This window comes from Amblyomma mixtum, chromosome 6, assembly GCF_055824585.1.
Source record: "Amblyomma mixtum isolate Tamu chromosome 6, ASM5582458v1, whole genome shotgun sequence".
Taxonomy (NCBI): domain Eukaryota; kingdom Metazoa; phylum Arthropoda; class Arachnida; order Ixodida; family Ixodidae; genus Amblyomma; species Amblyomma mixtum.
The window spans coordinates 8,254,095-8,268,605 of NC_143017.1; the positions used below are offsets into that span (position 1 = coordinate 8,254,095).

The 14,511-nt window shown below is 45.3% G+C and overlaps 2 protein-coding genes across 3 annotated transcripts; both read left to right on the top strand.

Annotated features, from left to right (window-relative positions):
* The first annotated feature begins 876 nt into the window (after positions 1-876).
* On the top strand, positions 877-13,471 carry LOC149338172 (uncharacterized). Of its 2 annotated transcripts, XM_089547537.1 has the most exons (3): positions 877-1,458; positions 2,113-2,298; positions 13,040-13,471. In XM_089547537.1, exons 1-3 carry the CDS (start codon positions 1,048-1,050, stop codon positions 13,388-13,390), a joined length of 948 nt encoding a protein of 315 aa, XP_089403663.1. In that variant the 5' UTR covers positions 877-1,047; the 3' UTR covers positions 13,391-13,471. The 2 variants fall into 2 exon arrangements, with proteins under 2 accessions (XP_089403663.1, XP_089403664.1); XM_089547538.1 differs by lacking the exons at positions 877-1,458; positions 2,113-2,298 and adding an exon at positions 11,255-11,740.
* Positions 5,627-8,318, top strand: LOC149338173 (uncharacterized). Its single transcript, XM_089547536.1, has one exon. The coding sequence runs from the start codon at positions 7,219-7,221 to the stop codon at positions 8,185-8,187; it is 969 nt and encodes a 322-aa protein (XP_089403662.1). The 5' UTR covers positions 5,627-7,218; the 3' UTR covers positions 8,188-8,318.
* Positions 13,472-14,511: the final 1,040 nt, after the last annotated feature.

Here is a 14,511-nt window from a genome sequence, read left to right on the forward strand (position 1 = left end):
AGAAGTGAAACAAGTTCAAATATGTGTCTCATTAGCCTACTGAATGTACTGATGAGAGTGGACAATTAACAGCAACAATGTAGAAAGCATGATCGCTTTCTCGATTGCGACACATAGATACTGCTTAGCAATACCCCAGCTGGGAATTAAAAGCACCTATTAATAAAGAAGAGAACAATTTTCCAGCTCTCACCTTGTTTACACAAAGATGCCAAGAATGTTGCCTACCATAGAGCACCTTTAGCAATCTATTTAATGCCAAAAATTTATTCAGGCCTGTAATGTCAGGAGATAGCTTTCTTTAACACAACAAGTTAGAGACAAATATTTGTTCTGTGCACTACAAAAGCAATATGCCCTAAACTTTTGCAGCCAATTATTGTGCTTAGAGAAAACTACAATGTAGCACATCCACCTAGCAGGCAGTGAGCATAAATATGTGAACAAGCATATCTGGCTTGCATGGCTGAAGGCCCGACTGAAAACGAGTCCTTTCATAAAATGCTAGGATGACCTAATACAGCATGAAAATTTTGTTAGGGAAGTGGCCAGAAAATTTTAATACATGAGGAATGTTTTTGATGCCAAAAATGCAGTCTTGATTATAGGTGATAAAGCCATCACCTGAGCAGAGGCCACGGAAATGGCAACTTTAAAAAATATTTGCGCTGGAAAGGAATATTGCACGGCCACCAAACTTAGAGAACATACAATAGAAGTATGTTTTTTGTAAAAAAAAATTAGGAGTTAACAGTTGAGTATTTTTTGAGCATTTTGATAAAAACTTGCAACGGTGCTGATGACAATGTGTTGAGAGTTTTTAGTTTTATTTTGCACATTTAGCTGTCTTATTTTCCTGGTGAGATGAAAGTGGACAGCTAGTAGCGATACAAAAAGTTAGATTATTCAGGCACCTAACCCTTTGTTCTACAGAACAAAAAATCTCACCAGACAATACCCATCTCTCATTTTATTGTCCTTCCTACCACATACATATTTTGTTTTCATTGAAAATATGCTCTACGTCCACATAAGAGTAATCCATTGATGCAGGAAAACTTTAATTTGCTCTCAGTGTCTCATAAAGGTGATAATTTGTTTTGCAACACCAACTATGCTTTCATGTTATGCCATACTAAACCGTCAAAACCCGCTTTTTATGCAGGAGTTGATGTGAAGGTGCACTCAGAGGGAGGGGCAGGAAGCTGGGCAGTTCTCCTGGTAACTCCAATCATGAGGCGTGCCCAGCTGCTTGAATCATCCTCTGAAGTCATCTTCGTTGATTCCACGGCATCATGTGACTCAACAAGCAGCAGCGTGACAGTTATGCTGACAGCGACATCAGCTGGTGCTGTACCCATAGCAGTCATTGTGCACAGCAGCCAGACTACTGAGGGCTACTCAGCTGGCTTCGAGCTCCTGAAGCACAACTACCCCTTTTGCTTTGGAGGCTGTGAGGTGGGCACAGGAAAATTGCAAATTATACTTACTGCATGTTGTTTGAAAGAATGCCAGGTAATGCTAGGCATGAGTTAGGCAACATTGGTTCAGAATATGGGTCTGCTCCAGCCTGTACTTTCTGCAAGCTCCAAGAGGCACTGCTTAACAATATCAGCATTGGCTACAAGCCATGCCTACAACTTTTAAGCTTCAACAGTTTGCTCCAAGAGGCGGTGTGACACTCTGCAAACCTTGAAATCTTGGACTTTTCATCTTGTTTGATAAAAAAAAAAATTAAGTTAATGCAAGCCCATACCAATGCTGCCTAAACTCCTGCTTGCCCAACCTGTCAGGTCAGTAGCAGTCGATTTCATTTAAAATTTGAGCCACAAATGAACAAGCTGTAGAGCTGAAGTGTTTGACATGTGAACTACACTGTGTAAATGTCACCTCTACATTTAAATATCAAACTGGATATAGATTATGCATGCACAGAGTTAGGACCCATTCAGTAATGCCATCAAAACCGAAGTGAAAAATATCATCATAACAACACAGGGTAATGTAGCAAGGTTATCTGGTTATCAACTTATCCGGCACCCGCAAACATCTGTCATGGGAATGACTTAGCTGTTGCATAGCTGTCAGTATGTGGCTGTTTCTTGTCTGCAGGCACCAGAGACTTTCATGACTGACAACAGTGCTGCTGAGAAAGCAGCAATTCTTGACAACTGGCCAGAAGCCAGGCAGCTCCTATGCCACTTTCATGTGGCACAGGCTGAGTGGCGGTGGCTGATTCTTGCCACGCATGGTGTCAGCCCAAGTGAAAGGAAGTCATTGATGGTCATTTTTCAAAAGGTATGGAATTTATTCATAATCGGTGATATAAAATTTGAATGCATACAGAAACAGCAGTGAGTGACTGATTGAGAAGAAAAAGTTTTATGGTTTTATGGGGGTTTAATGTCCCAAAGTGACTCAGACTATAAGGGACGCCACAGTGAAAGGCTCTGAAAATTTCGGCCACCTGGGGTTCTTTAACATGCACTGACGTTGAACAGGACACGGGCCTCTAGAATTTTGCCTCCATCTAAGTTTGGCCACCGCGGCCGGGATCGAACCCACATCTGATGGTTGGGTCAGCAGCCGAGCACCGTAACCGGTGAGCCACAGCGGTGGCAAGGCCAGGTACTGTGTCACTGATACTACGTCACAGGACAATGTCTCACAAGTCGCATAGTGCATGCATGCTGTGCAGGCCTATGGTATTTGGTTGAAGAATGGGTGCTATAGCATGTCCAGTGCATGACAACACAGCCAATGCATTGACCACTTCTGTTTCAGTTTGTAGGCATCATACACACACTAAGTAATTGCAAAAAGTACAGCCAAACACAGCAGAGCTTTTGCATCTCAATTCAGCATATGAAAGATGCAATAAAAAAATTGTAGGGCTACTTATGCAGCACAGTAGCGGCAGCATAAGTATCAGTGACAAGCAAGCATAACAGGGACCATTTGCAACTGTGGCGAGAGACAATACTGGTCAGGTAAGGAGCTGCACTACACAACCTCATGATCGTAGACAGCGGTATACAGTAGAGCCCACTTATAATGAACTTGATGGTCATGTGGACTTACCCCATTACAGCGCAAAAATACAGCCAGAGAAAGGTGATGGTTATTTCTTTAAAAGGTCTGCTGTGCATGCCTGTTTCTTCGAAGCAGACCCTATCAAACCGCTTTCTAAGCTCTCCAGAACGGTCATGTGCTCCTGGCCAAGCCCTAAGCAGCAGACGAGCTGTTTCAATGACGTGGTAATACCGTTAGTAAATGAGGCGCTCACGGCAACTGGTGAAAGCCCTCGTCTTCAATCCTCAAAAACGTTGTCAGGGTGCAGCGACAAAGCTACTGCAGCGCATGAGCACTCATAATGTACAGTATACATGACTCTTCTGTAAAGCTCTCAAGTAACGCATAGAGCTCCAAATAAAGCTATAGCTTGCCGTGACTACTAGGGTCTTGAAGCAATCTTTCCACCAGAATACAGTCGAATAGGCCTATAAACCAGATGGGAAATAACACCTCACCAAAAAACAATCGCTACTACTTTCAATCATACGGTGCACATTGTTCGAGAGCTCTAAACAAGGGTGACACAAGCTATCTGCTGTCTACGAATTGCCTGGACGCGGCAGCCACGCAGAGAGCAGAGATCCGACTGGATAAGTGATGAATCACGTGACTGGGTGGGCCTGCAAGGCATACCTCGTGACTGGTATTCAAGCTTCTCAAATCGCTGTCATTGACTAGGCACCGGCCGTGTGCAGCAGTTTGCTTCCAACACTGCCCCTGTCTAGAGCTTACCATGCTTCTGTTTCCACTTTAAATGCTTTACCCAACAGGCGTGCACGCAAGCACTGACTGACCCTGTAGCCTGTTGGAGCACACCTGGCCGGTAGTTTAAGTTTCAAATCCACTTTTTTATTTATTTATTTGGGGGGGGGGAGAGACAGCTACATTTTCTTTGGGAGATCACAATAGCTGGGAGGCTGTGGGAGTAGTGAGCTTACAGTGCCTCCTTGTTAGTTATAACAGAGTTATATAGCCAAGGTTGTTCGTTTTATCTAAGATGCAATGTCATAGCCCTAATGGATTTTTTGACGGTAGCTCTACCTCATTTGTAATAACTGTTAGTTATAACTGCAGTCGTTATATGTGGACTAGATTGTATTCATGATTTGTGAATTAATAGAAAACTTGAACAGATGGCTGGCATCAAATTATCCATAAAAACCAGCAAATTTGGAAAACGGAGCCTTGAAATGATTCAGTAGGCCTGTTAGGGTTATGTCTCCTGGTGCTGCAAAATGGCACAGTAGCAGGTGGAACTGACACTTTGTCCTTCTGGTGTCAGCTTTTTTTTACACAATCCCACCGATGCCAAGGAAAGTCCTGAACATGCACTTGACTTTACACTTGTCTCACCATTCTTGGCAAGTATGGACTCTGCCCAGAGAAGATGGCTGGTTTCTCTCAGGGTAATAAATGTAACACCAGGTAGCCCCAGCAGTGACCTGGAACAAAAAGTTTGTACATTTATGACAACCCTATGTAGCTCCATGCAGATGTCAATGCACTCCCTCCCAGTTCTAAAGAGTGGTCAGAATCTGGATCACAAATATGGAAATAAATGACCCATAACAAGAGTTAAAATCTGCTGCCGTGCTTGCAACCAATTCAAGAAGTTAAATTTTGGTAACAGCGTTTCATAGAGGTCTTGCAATCCCGCATGAATGCTTGCTCAATCATTGCCAAGGCCTTCATGAAACTTTTCCTAATGTGTGCCCAAAATTAACGCACCTGCTCGTTCTTCCTGGGATCTGTAGGCCAAATTGACAAACTCAACATACGTTTGAATAATTGTAGTGTAAGATGGGTACTGGGATGGTTAGAGGTACTGGGCGCCGGCGGTAGACACAGAGGCACAGGCCACGTAGACACAGAGGTCGAGCACCGAGAGCCCACACACAAAGCGATGGCAATGCCGCTCAACACAACGGTCAGAAGTTCGTCGTCGTCTTCGCCTGAACAGGAACTTCTTCGTCGTTACAACTGCCCCCCGGGGAGGAGAGGAGCCATCCTGGCGACTTACGGCGTAGGTGAGATGGCCGGGTCATAATGCGGCTTTAGGCGCTGCACGTGAACAGTCTCGCGTTCGCGCCGGCGAAGATCAGGAGACGGCATCAGCGGTTCCACCACGTGATTAACAGGCGAGGTGCGTTCCACAACTCGGTAGGGGCCGTGAAACTTTGCAAGAAGTTTCGAGGAGAGGCCCGCAGTACTGGACGGAATCCAGAGCCACACGAGGCTACCAGAAGAAAAGTGCGGGGGCGTGTGATGGCTGTCGTGGCGGGATTTCCGACGGTATTGGGCCTCAGTTGTGAGAGAACGGGCGATTCGGCGACACTCTTCTGCGTGTCGTGCAGCTTGCGAAATAGGAGTACACTCAGATGCGTCAGGCTGGTATGGGAGAATGGTATCGAGTGGAGCAGAAGGGTGACGGCCGTAAAGAAGATAGAACGGGGAAAAGCCGGTAGCCGACTGCGTTGCGGTGTTGTTGGCGTATGTCACATACGGAAGGACGAGATCCCAGTTTGAATGGTCTGATGAGACGTATATAGAGAGCATATCGCCGAGGGTACGGTTAAATCTTTCTGTAAGGCCGTTAGTTTGCGGGTGATATATCGAGCTTGTTCAGTGAATGATGTTGCACCTGCGGAGCAAGGCTTTGACAACTTCCGATAAGAAAACGCGGCCTCTGTCACTCAGCAGTTCGCGCGGTGCGCCGTGGCGAAGAATGAACCGTCGCAAAATGAAGGAGGCTACGTCAGACGCTGAGGCGGATGGAAGGGCGGCGGTTTCTGCATACCTCGTCAAGTGGTCAACTGCGACGATAGCCCAACGGTTACCGGCTGCAGTGTAGGGAAGAGTGTAGGGAAGAGGTAGGTGACCACTGTGAAAAGTCGGAGCTGCTGGATAGGAGTTCTGTTAAAGGGGCAGCAATAGATGCAAAGTTTCGAATAAACCTACGAAAGTAGGAACACAGGACAAGGAAGCTGCGCAGTTCTTTGACAGATGTAGGCTTGGGAAAAGCAGCGACCGCACAAAGTTTGGCTGGGTCTGGAGAAACGTCTTCCTTGGAGACAACGTGCCCTAAGATAGTGAGTGTACGAGCGGCAAAATGGCATTTCTTCAAGTTTAGCTGCAAACCGGCGTCAGAAAGGCAGTTCAAGATGTGCCTCAGGCGATGGAGGTGGGTGTCAAAATCAGCAGAAAAGACCACGATGTCGTCGAGGTAGCAGAGGCATACCTTCCACTTTAATCCCCGCAAAATGGTGTCCATCATCCTCTCAAATGTTGCAGGCACATTACAAAAGCCGAATGGCATAACTGTAAATTCGTATAAGCCGTCGGGGGTTGCAAAAGCAGTTTTGGGGCGATCAGCCGCTTCCATGGGGACCTGCCAATATCCAGAACGAAGATCAAGGGAAGAAAATAGTTCGGCCCCTTGCAAACAGTCCACAGCGTCATCGATGCGGGGAAGAGGGTAGACATCCTTCCGCGTAATCTTATTAAGGCGGCGGTAGTCGACACAAAATCGGATGGAGCCGTCTTTCTTCTTGACCAGCACAACAGGCGAAGCCCAAGGGCTACTGGAGGGCTGGATCACGCCATCTTGGAGCATTTTATCAACTTGCTCTTCGGTAGCATGGCGCTCGGTGGCAGATACACGATAGGGGCACTGCCGCACTGGTGCGTGGTTGCCGGTGTCGACACGATGGGTGACCGTGGAAGTTTGGCCCAAGGAACTCCGATGACAGTCGAAGGAGGAGCGGAACTGGTGAAGGAGGTTAAGAAGCTGCGTCCGTTGCGGGGAAGGAAGATCGGTGTCGATAGAGTGAAGGAACAGGTCTGTAGCGGAGGAATCAGGCGCAGAAGATGGAGGGCTCAGCGCAGTCATGGCTAGATGAGGCGAATCGGCGGGGTCCTCACAGGTGAGAATGGACGCAATAGATTGTATACTGCCGACACACGAGGCCAAAGACACGTCCGCAAAGACACGAGGCCACAACACCAACAACTATCGCCGACACCAACAGCCGCTATCGCCGAGCTGCTGCTGGAACGTCAACGGAGCCACGCCTACGCGGGTATATAACCAGGATCCCGTCAGCTGGACACTTCAGTGGACTTGGTGGCACCGACCGGATACCAATGCTCAAACACTTCGTTTTTGTCGTACAGGTTGGTGGCAAATACTCTGTTTCCTCAGTTAGAGACAATGATGTAACCCTGACGGTGCTACCAAGTCCACAATTTCTCCTGAGCATGCTTTGTGACTGTTATAGTGTCATTAGGCTTTTACTGTTGACATCTGGTGACATTGAACTCAACCCAGGCCCTAGCTCTGACTCTGACAGTCATCTTAACAATGAACTACTGAAAACGATTCTGAAAGAACAAGCAAAAACAAACAAAACTTTGCAGGAGTTAGTTACAAACCTAAAACATGTCGAGAGAACGGTTGATAATATGAGGTTGAGAATTGAAACAATTGAAAACGACTTAGGTAGGTTGAAGAAATGCGAAGAAAGACTTGATGAAAGTGAAAGACTAACCAGAAGTACGAACAAACACATTCACGGTATAGCAGCAAAAATAGATGACTTGGAAAACCGAAGTCGACGCAACAACTTATTGATTTATGGTGTGACCGAGAAACCGGAGGAAGACGCTAAATCACTTGAGGAACACGTTAAGCAAGAAATCTTCAGAGACAAGCTGGGCATGGAAGTGAAATCGGCCGAAAGAATTCACAGGATAGGTAATCCTAAAGGCAAAACACCACGTCCAGTCATAGTTCGGTTCTTCAATTCCGCAGAGAAAACAGTTATTATGTCAAGCTGTTTCAAACTAAAGGGCTCTAACATTTCCATATCTGAAGATTTTTCAAAAAGGGTACGAGACTTACGCACTAAGCTATGGCGCTCATCGGAGCGAGAGAGGGCGGCTGGGGCAAAGGTGTCGCTTTCCTTTGATAAGCTAAAGGTCAATGGCAAGGTTTTCATTTGGGATGAAACACAACAAACCAGGGTCGAAATAACAAGAAGGGCCGATGATGCAAGGCACACCCAGCCTAACTCAACTCCAGGAGCAGCAAGCTCGAACAGTAATCATATCTGACCGGCCAAAACCAAAACACTAAGAATCCTGTCATTCAATGCTAGAAGTATAGTAAACAAGTTAGGTCACCTCGAGCAGCTAATTCTGGGACACCATCCTCACATCATAATTATAACAGAAACATGGTTACAAGCAGGAGTACGTGATTCGGAAGTTGTTCCATCAACATATAAGTTGCTACGTAAAGATAGGGGTTCGCGAGGGGGTGGTGTAGCTATAGCTATTAAAAACAACATAAAATATTCAGTCCTGAAGGGTATTGATGACCACGAAAGTGTGTGGTGCAAAATAACATATTCCGGTAAATGTATATTACTGGGAGGCGTGTATCGACCCCCAAACGCCCCGCCAGATTATCTGGAAAAAATGAACGATTATCTGTCCCAGCACACTAACTCAAGATCTAAGTTGATTTTATCGGGGGACTTTAAATTTAATTGGGCGGACTTTTCACACGACGGAAAAGATGCCCAAAGCGCGGAAACGCTTTTATTTACAGCATTTAGTTTTTCCTTAGATCAGCTGGTTACCGATAACACCCGAGTTCTGTCGTCTTCCTCTTCACTTCTTGATTTAATTTTTGTTAGCAGTACACTTCCAGGGTGTTCAGTGCGCATCGAAGACGGTATATCTGACCACAAACTGCTAGTATTGTCATGCCCCATAGTAGTCACTTGCAAAAAGAAGAAAACACTGCCTACCTTTGTCAAGGACTATGAGCGTGCAGATGACCCTGCAATTCTAAATGCACTTGAGAACAGCTTTGCCGAATTCAGCGCACTGACCGATGTTCGTGAACTATTGTCCTTTTTCAAAAACATTGTAAATACTTGCGAAAAGAGATACGTTCCGCTTCGAAAAAAACGCATAAACAGGGAGTACCCGTGGATAACGCGCGAGATAATTCAACTTAAAAGAAAAATAAAACGACGGCGTAAAAAAGGAAACAAGAATGACATTGCAAGTCTTGTTAACTGCTTACAGAGCAAAATCCGAGACGCAAAAACTCGCTTCTTTGATTTGACGCTGCCTTCCTTCATGGCTCACAACCCTCATAAGTTTTGGCGCTACTTATCTGAAGAACAGTCAACTGGTTCCATCATTACAGATTTCAGCGACACCATAAGTAAACCTGATGACATTGCAAATGAATTCAATAAGTTTTTCCAGTCCGTTTTCACCAGAACAGCCTCTCACGCTTCTCTACCCGCATACACAATCAAGAAACCCATGACAGAAATAATCATTAGTGAAGATGGAATCCTTTCTCTTTTACAAACACTTGACACAAAAAAATCTCCGGCTCCTGATTCCATCTCGAACACATTTTTAGTCCGATACGCTGACTGGGTGTCTAAATACCTGCATAAAATTTACACGACATCTTTACAAACACTCGTAATTCCAGATGACTGGCGCTGTGCCGAAATAATTCCTATACACAAATCGGGTCCTAAAACTGAACTGAATAATTATCGTCCGATATCGTTAACAAGCACTAGTTGTAAAATGATGGAACACATTATTTTTAAAGCCATGATCTCATATCTAGAAAATAATAATCTCATTTATGAAAAACAACACGGTTTCAGAACAGGGCTTTCAACAGTAACGCAGCTTGCTGAAATTACTCACGACATCGCTAACACAATTAATGAAGGCTACCAGATAGATGCTATATTCTTAGACTTCTCTAAAGCGTTTGATGTTGTTCCTCACGATGACCTTGTAACAAAATTACTATCTTTTGGCATTGATCGCAACATTGTGTCATGGATTTGCTGCTATTTGCAGAACAGAAAACAATGCGTCAAAATAGGTGAATACGTTTCGCAAAACCTGGATGTGTATTCGGGTGTACCCCAGGGATCAGTACTTGCGCCTCTTTTGTTCCTCATTTATATAAATGATATTCATTCCTGTGTTAGTTCATCGATCCAGCTTCGCCTTTTTGCAGACGATTGTGTCGTATATATAGCTGTAAAAAAATCTGACGATCAAATTCTCCTTAACAATTCCCTAGAATCAATCCACGCTTGGTGTATGACCTGGGGAATGAAACTTAACGCAGATAAAACCAAAAGTATCACATTCACTAATAAGAAGCATCCTCTAAGTTTTACATACACACTTGGTGACGCACAGGTTAAAAAATATGATCAGGTGAAGTATCTGGGGCTCATCCTAACATCTAACCTGCGTTGGGAGCCATACATCAAATCCATTTGCTCTAAAGCTGAAGGTAAATTACATTATTTAAGGAGAAAGCTCCGTAACACGCCGGCCCATATTAAACTCAGTGCCTATAAAACTCTTATAAGACCTACCCTAGAATATGCGGATATAGTCTGGAGCCCCCATCAAAAAAGCTTAATCAACAAATTAGAGCGCATCCAAAAACTAGCAGTGAGGTTCGTCTATTCAAAGTATTCACGTCAAACTAGCGCTACCAGTCTAATAGTTCAGTCAAATTTACAAAGCCTGTCACAGAGAAGAATCATTTCCAGATTAAAGTTTTTGTTCCAACTTCTTCACGGTCACTTCAAAATAGCCAATTCACAATACTTACACCCGCCATTCAAACACTCGTCTAGAACAAACCATAGTAAAACACTTCGTCAACCAGTCAGCCGTGTAAATATCCACAGGTACTCCCTGTTTCCAGATGCTATATCATATTGGAATAAATTGCCTGAAGATGCGGTGAAGTGTACGTCCGTGGAACTATTTCTTAATTATATCGAAAAAATTGACTTTTCTGTTTAATTCTCTCCTAATCTTTTTGTGTTTGGGTCAGAGAACATCTCTGTATTTTTGAATTTTTGTTTTTACTCTGTTTGATCAATGATGCATTGTAAACACTCCTGCGTGGGCCCGAAAAGGGCCTGCAGTATGTTCAAATAAATAAATAAATAAATAAATAAACTATTCAGAGGCCTCGATTAGGGTCCTAAAAGACATAATCCTGCATAGAACTAAAGCATTTAATGTTGTGGCCCTAGCTGAGTTCCTCTCTGTTGTGTGGGAAGAGTATTTCTTGCACAGAATACTTGACCATGCCCACTCACGTGTGACTGGGCACATGCTGCAATATGAGAGGCTTCTGAAGAAACTGCCAGAAGGTACCAAAAACAATATCAGGTGTGATGGAGATGGGCATTATGTCGTCCCAAGTGGCAGTCCAGAGAGCAAGTTTTACACAGTGTACTCTGACATCGGCCTGTGCACATGCCGCTCTGGACAGCACGGTGCATTTTGTAAACACCAGGCACCCGTGCACAAAGTGATTGGTGGGATCTTCCCAAATGCACCTCTGCAGACTAGAGAAGGTCGCTACAACCTTGGAAAGCTTGCGCTCGGAGACAACTGCCCCGGCATTGATTTCTTCGAAGGCCTCCATGAGAAGACACAAGCGCTGCAAAATGCTGTGTGCGGCGAGGCTCCCACCGATGTTCCTGACTGTTGGAACACTCCCTCTACCTCAACAGCTGCAACTAGCCAGTACAGCCCTCCAGAAAGTAGGGAAACCTGCAGTGCTCAACCACTGAACCAGGTTTGCTATGGCGCTATACATTTGCAAGACAAGTGACGGCAACTCTATGTTAGCCGGAGTCATTATAAACCATAGTCATTGATGACAAGTGACTACACTTTTTGTGGTGGAGAATTTAAAATTCTCTGAACTCATAAAGAAAAATGTGCAACATTTTGCCGGAAACATAACACACAAAATAAATACACGCTTATTTCTGAAACAACCCTTGTACTTCAAATGTACCTTCAGTAAAATAGCATGTGCTGGTTGTAGTTCACCATCAGGTAATACTTGGTATTCCCTCCACTTGAAGAATGGTGCTTGTTTGACAAAATGTCTCCCAGTGACTGATTTATCTCTCTAAGTCTGCCATGGTGCACAATCCTACACATGCTGTTGTGACCATGCATGCAAGCCAGGCACAGCCGTGCATTAGTCTGGCCTCGGACTTCCCTCACTCATTAATGTACAGCCTGGTACCACAGAAGATAAAAACCCAAGAATGGATGTTGAGTCGAAACTGGAAACTTTTTGCCACCACCATTAATGCTTATTTCGAGAGATGACAGTATCATGACTTTTCCTATACAGGACTGTGAACGCGTTGCCACTACAGCCGCCAAGCTTGACATGTTCACTTCCTTATGTATATGCAGAGGTCTAGCATGTCACAGCATCATCAAAACTGTGCAACAATATGCCGGCTTTCACGGGAATTAAAAAAAAAACAGTCACATTTTTATTATTCTCTCGCTCCGATTGGTGTCTGCAATAACAAAAACGAAATTGTGGTTACTAACAAGAATTCTGCAGAAATTCTCAATTATGAAATTTTCCCCCCAAAGCAAGCGGACCTAACAACAGTTCATGCCCATGGAGGAAGCAAATTTAAATTTAGTGGAGAGGCCAAGATGCCACTGTTTGTGAAGCCACCCCACGATCAGACGATGTGCTTGCACCATCTGCATGGGCTCATCATCCTACTCTCACATGCCTCTCTGTTGCCCATAGCAGCAACAGCCTGCAAACGCCGAATGGCATGCTGCCTCTTAGCAACCATGATTCTGTTGCTACTGGCACCATAAAGAAGGTTTATGAATAATATGTTACTTCTACCACATATGCATCACAAAACTTCGCTCATTTTTCAATGGAAGAAAGCTTAACAAACCGTATCATGCCAGTATCTTTGACAAGTATCAGAATCACACAGCTCAGCTTCCTCTTTGCATGCAAAAGATTATAACAATCAGCCCATTGGTAGGCAAACAGCAGCCTTTAAGCAAAAAATTTTTGGTTTTTTTGTGTGTGTTTCAGGAACTGGAGGAAGACCCTTTTGAAGCCCTCATAGAAGCCTTTCTGCACCTAAAGGCTGAAGTTAACAACGACCCGACATGCATGAAGCACACAGCCAGACTTGCGAAAAAACTGAAAAGCCTTCCAAACAAGCAGAGCTTTGTCACACCACTAATAAACATGTCAGCTGCAGTCTGCAGGGTTTCAAGGTGCCGAGGCAAGATAAATGTGCAGCCAACAAGCATTGCAAGGAGACGACCTGGCCTGCACAAAGGCTCGAAACGTGTCCCACCAGGCAGGCCATCAAAGAAGGCCAAGCGCAGTCATTCGCTGTGTCGCAGTGTGGCAGACAACGTCCCAGCTGCAAAGTGACTGTCGACTGCTACGTCAGTCTGAGTGTGCCTGTGCGTGTGTCACATATATTAGGAAATTGGAAACAGAAGTATGAACTAAAATCTGGAAAAGAAAAATGGGATGACGATAAGCATGACGTGTATTAATCCAAGAATAAAGAAGAGGAAGAAGAGGTACTCGGTGAGGTGGGAAGAGTTGATTGGTGGAGAAGATTTGATTTGATTTGATTTATTGGGGTTTAACGTCCCAAAGCGACTCAAGCTATGAGGGACGCCGTAGTGAAGGGCTCCGGAAATTTCGACCAACTGGGGTTCTTTAACGTGCACAGACATCGCACAGCACACCGGCCTCTAGAATTTTGCCTCCAACGAGATTCGACCGCCGCAGCCGGGATCGAACCCACGTCTTTCGGGTCAGCAGCCGAGCGCCGTAACCACTGAGACATCGCGGCAGGTATTGGTGGAGAAGAGAAGATGATGACGTGTACCAACGACAAGGCTATAAAAGCGCGAGGGATAGCGTGGCACGGGAGGGAAGAACAGAGAAGTGGAGGCTCCAGCGGGTCAGGAACACCTTAGCTGGAAGAGAGCAACACCGGCTACTGCTCCGGTGATGTCGACTTCTACGGCGTCGCACCGTAGACTTCCTGCCATTCCTAAGCTCATTCCGGGGAGTCAACGGCTGACGGAACCACAGCCAGGAGTGCCTCCAGCACTGTTGCCACCCATCCGGGTGGTGCAATCAATGCCAACATCGCTAGCAATGCCTCCACGGGCACTTCGACCGGGAGCTCGTACGACGACGCCAACGCCACCAGCCTGAGCACTTCGAAACGCCGCCTCGACGCCAGCTATCTAGATGCCACTGACTGCACCCATGCAACGCATCAGCAGCACCAAACCGTGAGCACATACGCCGAACACTAGCAGACTGGGTGTTGCCAGTTTGTGTGTTTCGGTAGTCTTTATGTTTTGTGTTAGCTTTGTTAGTTAGTTTTGTGTGCTAGGGTTTGTGTCGCGTAGGGTGTATTAAATGTGCGTCTGTGTAGGTAACCTGTCGCCTGGTCCATTCTTTCGGCCCGAGCGTTCTCGGGGAGATCCGTGACAGTGTGCCCATGGCAGAATCGTGTATACTGAAAC

Excerpts from the sequence above, each read along its gene's own strand:
- LOC149338172 (XM_089547537.1), top strand. The coding sequence starts at position 1,048 with ATGCAGGAAAACTTTAATTTGCTCTCAGTGTCTCATAAAGGTGATAAT. Across the intron at positions 1,459-2,112 it reads TTTGCTTTGGAGGCTGTGAG|GCACCAGAGACTTTCATGAC; the intron begins GTGGGCACAGGA and ends TCTTGTCTGCAG. Across the intron at positions 2,299-13,039 it reads TGATGGTCATTTTTCAAAAG|GAACTGGAGGAAGACCCTTT; the intron begins GTATGGAATTTA and ends TGTGTGTTTCAG.
- LOC149338173 (XM_089547536.1), top strand. The coding sequence starts at position 7,219 with ATGCTCAAACACTTCGTTTTTGTCGTACAGGTTGGTGGCAAATACTCT.